The 16,213-nt window shown below is 41.9% G+C and overlaps 1 protein-coding gene across 12 annotated transcripts in view; it reads left to right on the plus strand.

Annotated features, from left to right (window-relative positions):
• The first annotated feature begins 1,648 nt into the window (after positions 1–1,648).
• The window catches only part of Tax1bp1 (Tax1 binding protein 1), a 67,575-nt gene continuing 53,010 nt past the window's right edge, over positions 1,649–16,213 (plus strand). For 4 of the 12 annotated variants that reach the window (XM_006982215.4, XM_076566827.1, XM_076566825.1 and 1 more), the window contains exons 1-2: positions 1,649–1,778; positions 10,007–10,175. In XM_006982215.4, coding sequence (XP_006982277.1) covers positions 10,014–10,175 — 162 coding nt within the window. In that variant the 5' untranslated portion in view covers positions 1,649–1,778; positions 10,007–10,013. Of the gene's footprint in view, positions 1,779–1,943; positions 2,494–3,611; positions 3,719–8,612; positions 8,689–10,006; positions 10,176–16,213 lie in introns of those variants that run through there. The other 8 variants (XM_016000784.3, XM_016000782.3, XM_016000786.3 and 5 more) reach the window with 4 other exon arrangements.

The raw sequence follows: 16,213 nt of genomic DNA on the forward strand, positions 1-16,213 counted from the left end.
GAAAAAAAAAAAAAAAAAAAAAAAAAAGAAATATCAGAATGTCTTCATCCTGGGGCAGTAGAATGTCTTAACTCACAGGCAGCCATGAGATCAATCATGGGACCTTGAGTAATCTCAAAAAGGGGTTTCATATGAAGTAATACAAACAAAACCCTGCCCCTGTATTTTGGTAGCTATGTTTCCTGACCAACAGAATGCCCCTTTGTGGTTAAATGTCTTCGAGGCTGCAAATGGGTTGCTTTAAAAAAAAAAAAAAATATATATATATATATATATATATATATATATATATATATATATATATATATGGCTCCAGGGCATTTCCCTCCCATAACTGCACAAAAATGAAGGGTCTGAAACCTCAAAAGACCTCAGTTTCATTATATTATTATTAGCATTGTGGTTTTGCAACCCATTTCCCCTTGTGGGTTTTGCTAGAAGAACATAGGAAGAAATAGAAGACTTTGTTAATCAGGATGTGGAAGCGAAAATAATGTAAAGTTTAAATTTCTAAAATTACTTTTGACTTATATAGTTTACCTTTCTCTGTTAAACGTACAGTTTGAATTGGAACTTCATGGAAGAAAGTGTATTTTATTCAAATCTATCATATTCCTGTGTTGGAATATTAATTATCTTACCTCATGAATACACTACCTACCTCATTCATAATACTTTTTTTTGGGGGGGGGGTTTCGAGACAGGGTTTCTCTGTGTAGCTTTGCGCCTTTCCTGGAACTCACTTGGTAGCCCACGCTGGCCTCGAACTCACAGAGATCCTCCTGCCTCCTGAGTGCTGGGATTAAAGGCGTGCGCCACCACCGCCGGTCTACCCACCTCATTCATAACCTACAATGTTGAACCCAATGTACTGTTACCACCACCCCCCTCCCCCGGAATATTTTGCTGAAGAACTTTTGCTTCGACTGCCTATGTTTCAACAGATTCTTTCTCTTTGGAGGACCAGAATGGAGAGACCCCAGTAAAAATCCTAACTTCGAAGATTTCAATACATAAGAAACAAATGAACCGGGAGGTGGTGGTGGATCACCACCTCCTTTAATCCCAGCACTCGGGAGGCAGAGGCAGGTGGATCTCTGTGAGTTCAAGGCCAGCCTGGTCTACAAAGTGAGATCCAGGAAAGGTGCAAAGCTACACAGAGAAACCCTGTCTCGAAAAACGGAAAAAAAAAAAAAAAGAATCAGCAAATATTGAGTGGACTTGAATTATATGGAAAATGAAAGAACATGAAACAGATTTTATATCTTACTGTTTTAATGTTTGATTTGTTACTCTTCCTTCGCTGGTGATACTGTAAATGTCACCAGATTTATGGCAACACAGGAATTTGATGGTTCAGTCCGTGGTCGCTCCAACCGTTCTTGGGGGTTCCCTAAATATTTAAACAGATGTATTGGCACAAACTGATATTTAGGAGCCAGGTCGCCTCTGAGCGATCCTTCCCACCTTGCTGGCAAGTCAATTAACTTGTCTTAAAAGGACTGTGTTCTGTGGTAACTACAGCACTGAGCGAAAAGTCCCAGAGGACAAGCTGTCAGCAAATCCACAGCTGTGGAGCCCTCCACAGCTGGCGAGAGGGGCGTGTCGCCGCGGAGCATGCGCAGAGGCGGCGGCGGAAGCGAGCGTTCCTAGGGCGGAAGTGACGCGACGCCGGCTTTCTGCTACCAGTCGGTGTAACCGGTCTGGGCTGGGAGGCGGTGGTGGCGGCCGCTGAGCTCCGGAGCGCGGCGGAGCGCGCCGGGCAGAGGCCTTGACAGGTAAGACTTACGGGCGGGCCGCGTGCCCGACGGGGGAGCCGGCGCTCGCGCTCCGTGTCGGCCCTGGAACCTGGGCCTGGCGAGTGTTGGGGACCGTCTCCGGGGTGACGACGCTCTCCTTCCCAAGGACAAGTTTCTCCGGGGCCGCGATTGTGACGTGTGCGTGGGCTCGGGTTGGCCGTGGCGTGGGAAGCGCGGCGGAAGCGGGCGAGCTAGGCCGCGGCGGGTCAGGGGGGGTCTGCCGGGCAGGCGGCTGGTGGAGAGCCCCGGGAGTAGCGGGGCTCTAGGCCGCGGCGGGCTGGGGAAGACCCGGCCGGTGACGAGTCGGACTGTTTTGTTTTGAGTGGCTTCTGGAGGAAGAGGCGGGGACTCCTTGCGCCGCCTCATTATGTGTTTACGTGTTTTGGCCTGATCGCTGGCTTCCCGTGGGCTAAGAGATTAGCTAAATCTCACTGTTGGGAAAGCAGCCCTCCCCCTGGTGCCTGCCTGGAGACGGCTCTAAGAAACCTTGGGCAGGATAACTTGGCTCTCTGGCGGTCTGGACTGACTGGCTTTCAGGTCTCCCCCTGCCCAGCCTCACCCCCTGCCCAAGCTCACCGGGGTTTGGACAGGTCCGCAGATGTGAGACAAGTTCCTGCTAGTGCTCATCGCCGGAAAACTACTGTTAGAACTTAGCTGGCGTGGACGCTGGTATTTCTCTGTTGAGAAATATGAGGTACAGTTTGTTCCTCAAAGCTTTGTTGGAAAACGTTGTGGCATTTGACTCTGAGAGATTTCCGGCTTTACAGTTGCAAGTTAGGATGTTAGAAATTTAGATGGGAAAGTTTTCTTCGCTGCTTCCTGCCAGTGGTAAAATTTCTTGATTAGTACACGAACAAATAGTAATTAAAATTTTAGCGTACAATCCGAGGACATTTGAAAAAGATTATTTGGATAACATTGGTTAATTGGGCAAATTGGGCAGATTGTGGGCTTATGAGCTTTGTAAGATGTCTCCCTGTGTGGAGAAGAGGCTGAGGCCACACCTCCTTTCAGTTCCAAATGGTAAATTTGATCTCTGTGTCCCTCCTGAATGTTAGGGTTACAGGCAAACAGCACTACTCTGAACTTAAGTTAAATCTCTGCAAGAATATATTTGGCTATGATGGAAATAACTTGTTAACCACCTCCCCCTCATCCTCTTTTTTTTGGTTAAATATTTGTTGTATTACTTGTTTTCACATTACTACATTAGCCGCATGTACAAGAACCTTTGTTCTTAGGATCACAGTCATGTATGTGAAATTTAACCAGTGAATACGTTTTCAGGGACAAAAATAACATCTTTGCATTATTGGTTGCAATAAGTCTATTGGTAGACTTACTTTATGTGTATGAGTGTTTTGCCTGCATTTATACTGTGCACTATATGTATACTTGGTGGCCACGAGTCAGAAGAGAGTGTCAGATCCCCCGGAACTATAGTGATGGATGGTTGTGAACCACCACGTAGGTGCTGGGAACCCAACCTGGGTCCTCTACAAAACAAGTGCTCTTAATTACTGAGCCATCTCTCCAGCCCCTAGGATGCTAAGTTTTTATGCTTTATCCTATCTATATTTTTATTTCTTTGGAGGAATTACCTTACTGTAAAGTTCATTTTTACTTATTACCAGGGTCTCACTGTGTAGTCCTGACTGTCTTGCAACTCTTCATGTAGACCAGCCTGGCCTTGAACTCAGAGATCTGCCTGCCTCTGCCTGCCTTCTGAGTGTTTGCCACCAAGCCCAGGTTCACCTGTAAAGTTTATTGGATTCTTTTCTTTTCTTTTTTTGGTTTTTCGAGACAGGGTTTCCCTGTGTAGCTTTACGCCTTTCCTGGAACTCACTTGGTATCGCAGGCTGGCCTTGGCCTTACAGAGATCCGCCTGGCTCTGTCTCCTGGGAGTGCTGGGATTAAAGGTGTGTGCCGAGGCCACTGCCACCGTCACCGCCACCACCACCCAGCTGGATTGTTTTCTTTTGGAATGGCTGTTAGTATATATAAAATTTGGGCTTTATGTTTGGGCTTTATGCACTCGTGGCTCTAAAGCTTACATTGTTTTAAATAAGCGTTAGGAAATTACAATTTCCTGCCCCCTAATATTTGTGGGCCAAGAGCATAGTATTTTAGAAAAGAACTTATAAAAAGTTAAATCAGGCCTGATGTTTTATCACCTGGGGTTCTAGCACTTGGGAGGCTTAGTGGGGGGAGTGTCCTGAGCTTGAAGCCAGCCTGAACTACAGCACATAGGGCCTTTCTCAAGGGAGAAAACTACACCGGGTGGCAACTGGGCAGAATATAGGGACACTCAGCCTTGAAAGCTACTGGAGACAAAGTGTCTCCAGGAGTGCAGATTAACAAGGTCTTTGTTTCTGCCTCCTAGAAGGTTGGCTGATAACATCTTTCTGAGAGTATGCTATTCTATAAACTAGGCAAAAGGCTGAAGAATGAGTAAGGGAACTTAGTGACTACCAGGCTATTTTTGTCCCCCTTCAGATGTTTCTGAACCCTGGAACAAATATGTATAAGAACAAATATGCCTCTATTTCCCAAATGCTGGAAATAGGCGCCTATTTTTGTAAGTGAAGATTTTTTCTGAAACATTGGCTGTCAAGCACTATCTTAATTCTGGCACTTTGCAAGGGTACAAAGTGTTCATACAATGTTTTCTGTTGAAGTAAGTTAGACCTAGGGCTTTTTATTGCCAGTTTGATTTTATTGACTTAATTGGAATTTCTGATCATACACAAAAGGAATAGAAGCAGTGAAATTAAGATTTTTTTTTTTGCTGTTATTTTTACCCCTAACACATTTGTTTTTCGTCTCCTGGAGTTTTTAAAGCAAATACTAGAAATCAATCCATTTCAACTGTAATTTAGTAGCTTACTGATGATTTTAAAATACTTTAATTGTATCATATTTTTTGAGGCTTAATTGATAGGATAGGTGAACTATCTAAAATTTAAAAAGCCAAGTTTAACTTCATATGGAGCCACTGGAAGAAACACTACCATGATAGGCTGCTCTGTGTGGGGCTTGTAAAAGCCCAGAGCAGGAAGGAAAGATGACGGCAAAAGGGTTTTTCCCTTTTAATTGTAGCCATTTGCTTAGTTAATGCCTGCTATCTCTTATTTATCTTTTCTTTCAATATTAGTAAATTGCAGAAATAATAAAATTGGGTTTTAGTTCTCAACCTCCCTAGTGCTGTGGCCCTTTAATAAAGTTCCTCATGTTGTAGTGACCCCCAACCATAAGATTATTTTTGTTGCTACTTCATAACTGTAATCTTGTTACTGTTAAGAATTGTAAATATCAAGCCAGTTGGCAGCAGCGCACCCCTTTAATCCCAGCACTTGGGAGGCAGAACCAGGCAGATCTCTTGGGTTCGAGGCCAGCCTGGTCTACAGAGTGAGATCCAGGACAGGCACCAAAGCTACACAGAGAAACCCGGTCTCAAAAAACAAAAAAAAATTGTAAATATCTGTAATATCTGGAAATATCTGTGTTTTCTGATGGTCTTAGGCGACGCCTGTGAAAGTGTCGGTTGACACCCAAAGGGGTCGTGACCCACTGGTTGGGAACCACTGCCATGGAGAAGAGTTTACAGCCGGACACACAAAAAGGAATTGTGCTAGTATTAGAACTTTGGGACTGGGGTAGGAAGAGTTCGCTGTAGCATTTCAGGCATTGGTTTCTAGACATGTTTGTTAGGCCCTTCAGTTAGTGACTGGGAATTTTTTATTTACCTTTGGCTTTCCATCTTTCTTGTTTCTGTAGATTGCTTTAGAGAAAAGGAAGTAAGCAGAGTGTGGCATGGTGAAGTTCTTTCCAACTAAGCCGGGCCTGCTCTTTGCTCTGGAATTTAGCGAAGCTGCACTTCCCAGACGTTAATTAACACACGGTGACGCAGTGACTTTGCACAGTGCTCCTCCGCTGGGCCGTGTGCTTTCCTGATCTGGCATTTGCAGTGAATGCCAATGTTTTTAGTAACTTCCTTGTCACTTCAGTGTATTATCTGTGGGAAGAGTGAAGCAGTTACTGTGGGAGTAGGATTTTTTTTCCAGTTTAAAATTAATTCAGGTTGCGTTTATCTATGCTAACTTTTTAAAAATTAGAAGCTGTATTTTAATAAAAGTAAAAAAAAACCCAAATAATAATAATGGAATAGCTTTTGTAAAATATTCCAAAGCTTTTAATAGCATTGATTTCATACGTCTTTGCTTCTGAGGAAAAAAAAAAACCCAGGGCTTTATGCATGCTAGGCAAATACTTTACCAACTCACCCACATTCCCAGATCTTTGTGTGTTCTTGTGGAAGCCTGAGGTTTATGTTAAGTGTTTTTCTCTGTGGTTCTTCACCGTATTTATTTTAAAGATAGTCTCTCATTGAACCTGGAGTTTGCTGATTCAGCTAGACTGGCTGGGCAGAGAGTCCCTATGGTCTGCTTGTCTTTGTTCTCTGGGGTTTGCAAGTGTGTGTCTGGGGATACAAACTCAGGGACTGATGCTAAAGCAAGTACTTTACCCACCAAGCCGTCTCTCCAGTCCCCTTGGTTTTGTTTCTGTTTCTGTTTTTGTTTTTAGGTGTCTCATATAGCCTAGGCTGGCCTTCTGATTTCTTTGTAGCTGGGTGATGACCTTGAACTCCTAATTTTTCTGCTTCCAAGTGCTAGGATTATAACTGGGGGCCACCAAGCCTGGCTTAATCACAGATTCTTACTTTTCTGATATGAACATCATGAATATGTGTAAAGTATTATGGTAGTTTTGCTTGTTTTTTTTTTTTTTGTTGTTGTTAAAAACAAGTTTGGAGGAGGGACTATCAAAATGAGTTTTATATCAACATGGTCATTTAAAACAAAAATAACACTTATAAATACTTGCAGAAATTTAAGTGCTGCATTGAGTTATAAACTTAGGTATATGCCCCCCAAATTAAAGTATTTAAGATATTCCACCTAGCTTGGTGGAAAGTAAATTGGAGAGAGTAACTAGAATTTAATGACACCATAAGTTCAGAGGTGTGGCGTCCAATTTAGGTGGTGGTTCAAAGTGTGTGCCTCCCCGCTCTGGCTGCTGGGTAGACTTCTTGTACAAACTAGTCAATTCTTTCAAGTGGCATTCAGCCCAGCGTAGTGTGCATCTCCTTGGATGGGAAGTTGCCATGGGAGACCTCATCCGGTCAGTGGTGCCTGCCATTATTGGTGGTGAAGCCATGGCTCAGCAGCAAGCATAGCTCTTTTCCTGTTTGCTTGGTTTCTCCCTCTATTTTCTATTGGGATAGGGTCTCTGTGTGTAGGCCAGGCTGGCCTTGAACTATCCTCCTGCTTCAGCCTCCTTATATCTAGGATTACAGTTTTGTATCACCATACCTAGTTGGATTATGGCTTTTTATTTCTTAGGTTTTAGATCTTTTTCAGTCTCATTATGAAGCCATGACTGGTCTCAAACTTGAAACAATCTTGCCTCAGCTTTCAGAGTGTTGGGATAGATCTGCAGCATTATGCCTAATTGATAACATTTTTTAAAATAATTCCACAAATGAGTAGCATCTACTGCTGTGCTTTCTAAGTAGGAACTTCATTGAGCTGTGAAGTAAATTAGATTAGTCAGCCCCCCTCACCCCATTTCCCTCGTGTTACAGGGATCCTTTGTAATGATTTAGAAGCAAGTGCTATAGCCAGTCTTCATTTTTTGTGTGACTTTATCAATACAGTCAATGATTGTATTGAGTCTATGATGTGCTCTGTGGGTTGCGTCTTTGAGAAATCCTCATTGGTTTTCCTTTTATCAAAAGCATATTAGAAAACCATTTGAAGCCGGGCTGGTGGCACACACTTGTATTTCCAGCACAAGAGAGGCTGAGGATTGCTGAGACTTGAAGACAAGCCAGGACTATATAGCAAGACCCAGTCTTAAACAACCAAAATAAATACAAAGGAAACAATCATTTGAGTCTTGCAGTTTTTGTGATTCATCTTTATCATTCATTTAGTGCTCATTTACAGATCCAGTGAGCCTCTACTGGATCTGTGATAGATTTTTCAACACTATATAGTTCATACACGCTATTCTTTAAAAACTTAAACATTTTTATTGTATGTGTGGGTGTGGGGTGCAGGTGCCACTGGCCACACGTGGAGAGGACAGCTTTTAGGAGGTGGTTCTCTCCTTGCAGCTTCTATGTGGATCCTAGGGGTTTGCAGGCACCGTTACCCCTGGAGTCTTTTATCTTTAATGCCCATTATTTATTTATTACTTTAGTTTTGAGATTATAAGGCAGTGACATCATTTCCTCCTCTTTTCTTTCTCCAAACCCTCCTCAATACCTTCCTCCTTGCTTGCTTTCAAACTCATGGCCTCTTTACTCATTAATTGTTGTTACATATTCCTAAATATAACCTCCTTGGTCTGTGTGCTGTCACTTTTATGAATGGTTTCAATTAGTGCCTGCTTCTTTTTTTTTTTTTTTTTTTTTTTTTGGTTTTTCGTGACAGGGTTTCTCTGTGTAGCTTTGCGCCTTCCCTGGAACTCACTCTGTAGCCCAGGCTGGCCTTAAACTCACAAAGATCTGCCTTCCTCTGCCTCCCAAGTGCTGGGATTAAAGGCGTGTGCCACCACCGCCCGGCAGTGCCTGCTTATTTTTAATAATAAGTATGTATATGGGTAAAGTAAATGAGTACTAGAAGCCAAGATAGGTTTTTTGTTTTTGTTTTTGAAGATACATTAAACCCAGAAGGAAAGGATAACATCAATACTGGTAGAGGAACAAGCAGGATTTATTTATTTATTGGTTTATTTATTTCGAGACAGGGTTTCTCTATGTAGCTGGCCTCAAACTCAGAGAGAGCCACTACCACTGGCAAGTAGGATTATTTCAAGTAATCAGGTGAGAAGTTTACATACTTACAGAGTTAAATAACTGCCTTTCTATTTGGCTGCTATAGGATTAAGGATATTTAGAGAGACTGGGGCAGGAGAGAGAGTGTGTGTGTGTGTGTGCGCGCGCGCGCGCGCGCGCACACACACACACACACACACACACACACACACACAGAATCATCGTAATTGTTTAATTTTAAAGGCCCTTGATACGTCTAATATGAAACCAGGGGTGAGAAATGATGGTCCATTTCTCAGTGGTATCACAATACTCACAGTCACTGGGTGAGAATGCAAACAGAATGTTAGTTTAGCATCAGGTTTACTTTATGATAATCCAAACTCTAGAGCCTGGGGAGAGGAGGGAGGGGGAAGGCCTCAGTTATGAGGGGAATGTGGTGTTCAGGGATTCTGTACGGAATGGAAGAGTTATTTCAACAATACTTAATAAAATACTGATACTTATCTTTAATAATTCATTTTTATTTTATGTGCATTGGTGTTTTCCTGCATGTATTCTCTCTCTGTGTGCTGGTTCCCTGGAATTGGCATTACAGACAGTTGTAAGTGGTTGTCTGAGTACTGGGAAATTGAACCTGGGTCCTCTGGAAGAGCAGTCAGTGCTCTTAACTGTTAAGCCATCTCTCCAGCCCCTAAAATACTGATGCTTAATTGTCCTTCCTCTCTTCCTTCCTCCCTCCTTCCCTCCCTCTTTCTTTCCCCTCCTTTCCCTACGCCCTTTCCCCTTCCTTTCTCCCCCTTCCCCCTTCCTCTCTTTCCCCTTCCCCCTTTCCCCTTCCCCCTTTCCCCCTTCCTCTCTTCCCCCTTTCCCCTTTGCCCCTTCCTCTTTTCCCCGTTCCCCCTTCTTCCTTTGCTTCTTCCCTTTGCTTTCTCTTTCCCTCCTGCTAGAGGCCAGCAGGTTTGTATTGGCAGTGTCTATACTAAAACACCACTGGTTCCTTTGCTTTCTGTTAGAATAGAAGCAGATTGAGTTTTGTTTTGAGACCAATCTTGTTTTTGGCTTTTAAATTCACTTGTAGCTTCCCGAGTCATGCTAGCTTTAGTTGTTTCTCAGTTTTTATTTTTGTATTTGGTCACATTTTAAAGGAATATTTCTCACATTTAGGCATGTAAGTATTTAAAATTAGACTTGAAAGCTATACTTGTGTGTTTGTGGTGCTGGGATTGAACCTAGAGCCTGATACATGAGGAACAGGCACTGGACCCACTGAGTTGTATCCCTATCCCAAAAGTGACATGGGTTTTAGAAGTGTAAGTTTATTCTTAGTTGACAGTGTTTAACTTATATGAATTACTCTTTTCAGATTCACAATGACATCCTTTCAAGAAGTCCCATTGCAGACTTCCAACTTTGCCCATGTCATCTTTCAAAATGTGGCTAAAAGTTATCTTCCTAATGCACACTTGGAATGCCATTACACCTTAACTCCATATATCCATCCACATCCCAAAGACTGGGTTGGTATCTTTAAGGTAAGAAAAACTTCTGAGTGTGTCTTCCATGTAGATTATTTTCATTTTATGTCTCTTTTTAGAAATTACATTTCTTTGTTTTGTATGTGGGGGTGTGTATAGGTGTGCAGGTGGGCATGCCATGGTTTGTGTCTAGTCAGAGAACAACTTGAAGGAGTTGGTTTTCCCCTTCTACCATGTGGCGGGGATTGAACTCAGGTCATCGGACTTTGGGACAGGCATCTTTACCTGACGAGTCTTCTCTACAATCTGTATATTTTCTTTAAACAGATTTGGATGTAGCTTATACTAGTCTTGTCTTAACAAACACTATATAAGTTTCAATTTTGTGCTGGGCAGTGGTGGCACAAATCTCAGGAGGCAGAGGCAGGCGGATCTCTGTGAGTTCAAGGCCAGCCTGGGCTACCAAGTGAGTTCCAGGAAAGGAGCAAAGCTACACAGAGAAACACAGAGAAATGCTGTCTCAAAAAACAAACAAACAAAAGTCTCTGGAATTGAAAATCCACATGATGAAAGGCAGCAAAATCATATTTGCAAAAAAAGAAAAGGGATGATTTCTTCTGGTGTTTTGGGACAAAGTCTTACTCTGTACCCCAGAGTGGGTTGGAATTCTCTGTATACCTTAGGGTGCTCAAAAAGACAATCCACCTGGCTCAGCCTTTCAAGTGCTGGGATTACAATACGTGTGGGCCACCATACCCTATTGAATCCATCATTCTTTTATACTCCTCAGTAGCTAAGTTTGAAACTTACTTTTGTGTCCCCTTAAGGCACCTCAGATTCTAAAACAGAGATATAGTCATTGAAGCATTTTATACGACTCCAGTGTTTGTTTTGAATTTGTGTGAGATAACAGTATTAAGGTCATAATACTGACTGAGAACTGGAGTTTCCTGGAAAAAAAAAAAAGATCGGAGAGAGAAAGGCAAGTATAGGGAAGTGTGGATGAAGGAGAGGAAAGGATTCCCGACAGGGAAGTGAGACTGTTGGGAGAAATGAGTAAGAACTGTATGCTGCTTGTTGTTTGTGATTCGCATGGAGCTCAGGATTGTCTGGAACTCTATGTCCTCCATACTAGCCATGAATTTGTAGCAATCCTCCTGTCTCAGCCCCCTGAGGCTGGAATTATAGATGTAAAATAAAGTGCTCAGTCGAGCTTTAAAAAAAAATTTTCCCCCTAATATTTATTGACTTTTCTCTGTGAGTATTTTGCCTATATGTATGTATGTTTGTGATTCACATGCTTGCCTGTTGCCTGAAGAGGCCAGAAGGAGGGTGTCAGATCTTGTGGAACTGAGTTAAAGAAGGTTGTGAGCCACCTTAGCCACTGGGTCATTTTCTAGCTCTGTTTTTGTGTTTTTTTAGACAAGGTCTCTTGTAACTCACGAAGCCTGAGCCAGCTTCAGACTCACTTTCCAGCTCTGGTTTACTTTGAACTCCTGAGCCTCCTGCTTCCTCCTCCCAAGTGCATAATCACATCAGGCTGAGGTCCGTGGTCTTGGGGTTAGTGCTTATGCAGTGCTTATTACAAGAGTATATACTTAATTTAGAACAGTTGAGGGAGATTTGAACGTAGTCAGGTTTACTTTTAGGCCAGTTTGTAGACTTTCTTGGTGTGGGAAATCTTTGTATATGTGTGAGCTGTTTGTAACATTCAAGATAAATCTTTTTATTTCCCTTCATACTACTTGTTTTTATATTGTGGATTTGATTTTATTTTTCATTAATGGCCCATCACTTCCGTTAACCCCAAATCCTATGACTTTCTCCTTAAATTTAGTCAAATACCTGTTCTGCTCACTCTTCTTTGTTACTTTATGTCTATACCATTAATTACCACTGCTTTGGTTTGTGTTTTTCTCCATTTTTTCCATTACTATTGCAATAAGTCACCTATTTACCTTGTGTTCCTCCTGTCTGTTATAGATGTCTGAATTGTAACGGAAGTTGGAATCTTTATATTTTTCTCATTTGAACCTCTTTTGGTGCTGGGGAACCCCTGGGCTATGCCTGTAGCCCTGGGCTCCTTAGTAGTGCTTTATCCTCTACATACTGGGCTGAGATCAGTAACTGAAAAGTACTGGGCCTTTTGTTAGAGACTCTTCCTTATTTTTGTCACTTCTAGTTGCTTATATTTTGGTTTGTTAATGTAAAACAACTTTCCTTGTACACTGTAGCTGCTGTATCTTTTCTCTAAGTGAAAGAAAGAAATGCGGAGAATGTCTTCTCTTTGCCTGGATAGTACTTTAAAAACTCAACTGGAAATTTAAGTCTGTAGTCAAGAAAGAAAATAATTTATGTTTAATAGTTAACCAGTATTAACATTGATATGTGGCTATGCACAGTGATACATATGTATGATGCATATATTATATACTCAAGTACAATTGATGTGTTATACTATTTATAAACATATTCATTGGATCAGTTCATGTACTTGAACAGGTTCTTACTTTAGGACTATATTATAGTCAAAGTGTTAACTTTTATTTTTGAATCAGGGTCTTAACTCTAGTCAGGGTGACTTAGAACTCTGACCCAGAACTCTCTGTGTAGCCCAGACTTGCCTTACATTTGGGATGGTATTCTTGCCTCAGCCTCCCAAGAACTAGAATTATAGGAATTAAGTAGACTGTGATAAGTATAGGGTATAAGCTACCACACCTGGCCTGGCTCTTGTAGCTAAATTATTTTTAAAATTATTATTTAATTTTTTTGTATATGTGTGTGTAGCAGGAATCTTAGAAGGTCTTATTAATAAAATCAAACCTGAGCCAGTTATTGGGGTGAATGCTGGAAGATCAGAGAAGCAGAACAAGCCACAGCTACTTCACCTTGCCAATTCCTCAGCTGATCCGGTTTCCTCAGACTGGATGCCTCTGAGTCCTCATCCAGAATGAATCTCAGCTGAACTGTTGCTTGTAAGCCTGAAAGCTTAACCAGCTAAATGCTTCTAGTTCCTGGTCTTCACGCCGTGTATACCTTTCTGCTATCTGCCATCACTCCCTGGGATTAAAGGCTCACTTCTTGGGATTAAAGGCTCACTTCTTGGGATTAAAGGAGTGAGTCACCATGCCTGGCTATTTCCAGTATGGCCTTGAAATCACAGAGATCCATGCCTCCAGAAGGCTAGGATTAAAGGTGTGAGTGCCACAATTTTTTAGCCTCTGTATCTAGTGACTATTCTGTTCTCTGACCCCAGATAAGTTTATTAGAGTGCACAATATTTTGGGGAACACAATACCACCATATGTGTATGTGCTTGTGTGAGCTCATGTGCACTGTATGCATGCAAGAAGCCCAGGAGGCTAGAAGTGGATATTGGGTCCCTTGCAACTGGAGTTATAAATGGTTGTGAGCTGTTGTGTGGGTACTAGTAACTGAATCTAGGTCCTTTGCAAGAGCAGTAAGTGCTTTTAACTGTTGAGCCATCTCTCTAGCCCCATAGCTAAATTCTTAGTATTAAGTAATTTTTAAAAGTCTCTATAGCTGGGCTGTGGCGGCGCACGCCTTTAATCTCACCACTCGAGAGGCAGAGGCAGGCGGATCTTTGAACTGGAAGCCAGTCTGGTCTACAGAGTGAGTTCCAGGACAGTCAGCGCTGCACAGAGAAACCCTGTCTTAAAAAAAACAAAAAACAAACAAACAAAACAAAACACAAAAAAGTCTCCAACCAACTCCTTGTTCATCTGTCTGTTTGCTTCATAGGGTTGGTTCTTGGAGGTGGAATGGCCATGTTTATTGAACTGCTGTGTGCTTTAAACACTGTATCTACTGTCAGTGACTTCAGAACGGTTTCCTTAGGTGCTTTAGTGGTAGGCAAGGCCAGAGTACTTGGGTAGTCAAGTAAGGAGGAAGGAGTTGTAGCAGGAATTGTTAGAAGGTCTTATTAATAAAATCAAACCTGAGGCCAGGTGTTGGGGTGAACGCTGGAAAATCAGAGAAGCAGAACAAGCCACAGCTTTCTCACCTTGGCAGTTTCTCAGCTGATCCTGTTTCCTCAGACTGGAAGCTTCTGAGTCCTCATCCAGAATAAATCTCAGCTGAACTGCTGCTCAAAACCTAAAAGCTTAACCAGCCAAATTCTGCTAGTTCCTGGTTTTCACACCTTATATATCTTTCTGTTTTTGCCATCACTCCCTGGGATAAGTTTATTAAGGTACACAATATTTTGGGGAACACAATACCACCACATTTCCTCTCTTTTTGTCTAAAATTAAAGAAAGCTTATAACTAATACAAGAAAAACTATCCAATAAATATATACAATATATACAGCCAAAAATTACATTAATGATGTCTAGTCCATTAACATTTGACAGATTCAGATAAAAACTCCATTATATATATTAACAATGTCCAGTCCAGTAACATCTGATAAACTCAGACCAAAAAATTTTCATTACTTATTTAAAACAAGGCTCACTTTTGGGATTAAAGGCATGTGTCACCATGCCTGGCTGTTTCCAATGTGGCCTTGAACTCACAGAGATCCAGAGGGATTTCTACCTCTGGAGTGCTAGGATTAAAGGTGTGAGTGCCACCATTTTTTAGCCTTTGTATCTAGTAGCTGTTCTGTCTCTGACCCCAGATAAGTTTATTAGGGTGCACAATATTTTGGGGAACACAATACCACCACAAGGAGTTAAAGGAAAAGCGTGTGCTTCAGAAAGTACTGACGAATTGGATCTGCCTGGGACACTCATTTTGAAGAATCAAATGGGAAAGGGTTAGTTTGGATCATTACATTGTAGACTGTTTGAATATCAACTGAGGAAGATTTTAATTTGTGTGTGGTGTGTGTGTGTGTGTGTGTGTGTGTGTGTGTGTGTGTGTGTGTGTATGTGTGTGTGTGTAAAAATACAAATGCTTCTTATGTATTTATGTATGTATGTATGTATATGTATTTATGTATGTATGTATGTATGTATAAAATTGTCAAAGAATAATCTTTTAAAACCCAGGTGTGATGGTGCATGCTAATAATCCTATTGGGAGGTAGAGGCAGAGGATCAGGAGTTCAAAGCCTCAGTTATGTAGCAAGTGTGAGGCCAGCATGAGACCTTCTCCTTAAATATAGAGTTGGGTATCGAAGAAAATGAAGTCTTAACAAAACCAAGGCTGTAGATGTACATGCTGAAGTTGTGAGGCTTTTGTAAATCTTGAAGAGGTTAAGCCAAAGGGTATCAGACGCCAAGTTCTGTTAACTAGCTCTCGTTACCCCGATTTGGGGTGCATGCTTGAGCATGTATTGCCATGAATCACTGGCCCAGAGCCCAGGTTACAGTTTTGGCTCCAGTCCCAGCTCAGGTTCCCAAAGGTGCTTAGGCCTCCATGAAGACTCCATATGAAGACTGCCAGTTTGAGGAGTCTTGTGCTGTTTCCACAAATAAACCTGCTCTGCAGAGACAAACTAAATCAATTGCTGTGGAAAGTAGATCTAAAACTGCTTTTAAGCAGATTTAAAACCATTTTGTTTCTTCTCAAAACCTTTTGTTGGGAGAGGTGATATAAGTCACCCATTATAGTATGATAAGGTGCCCTCTGGATTGTAGTGTTTTGGCTGAGTAATCTGCAGGTATTCTTACAGGAGTATGAATGTATGTCATACCTTTGTATGACAGTTTACCTTCCCCCTGCTCCTTAGAAGACCTTTGACAGCTTGATAATGTTTCTTTTTGGTTTTAGCCTAAAGAGTACTTGCAGGCTCTTTTGTTTTGTTAGAGATGGGGCCTTGCTATGTAGTCCAGGCTGTCCTCAAACTCACCGTACCCCAGGCTACCTCAGCCTTCCAAATTCTGAAACTCTAGGCATAGACCACTGTAGCATGAATCTTAAAAGGTCTTATTAATAAAATCAAACCTAAGGCCAGTTACTGTGGTGAATGCTGGAAGATCAGAGAAGCAGAACAAGCCACAGCTACCTCACCTCGTCAGTTCTTCAGCTGATCTTGTTTCCTCAGACTGGAAACCTCTGAGTCCTTGTCCAGAGTGAATCTCAGTTGAACCGCTGCTCCAAAGCCTGAAAGCTTAACCAGC

Source organism: Peromyscus maniculatus, chromosome 3 (genome assembly GCF_049852395.1).
Source record: "Peromyscus maniculatus bairdii isolate BWxNUB_F1_BW_parent chromosome 3, HU_Pman_BW_mat_3.1, whole genome shotgun sequence".
In the NCBI taxonomy this organism is placed as follows: Eukaryota; Metazoa; Chordata; class Mammalia; order Rodentia; family Cricetidae; genus Peromyscus; species Peromyscus maniculatus.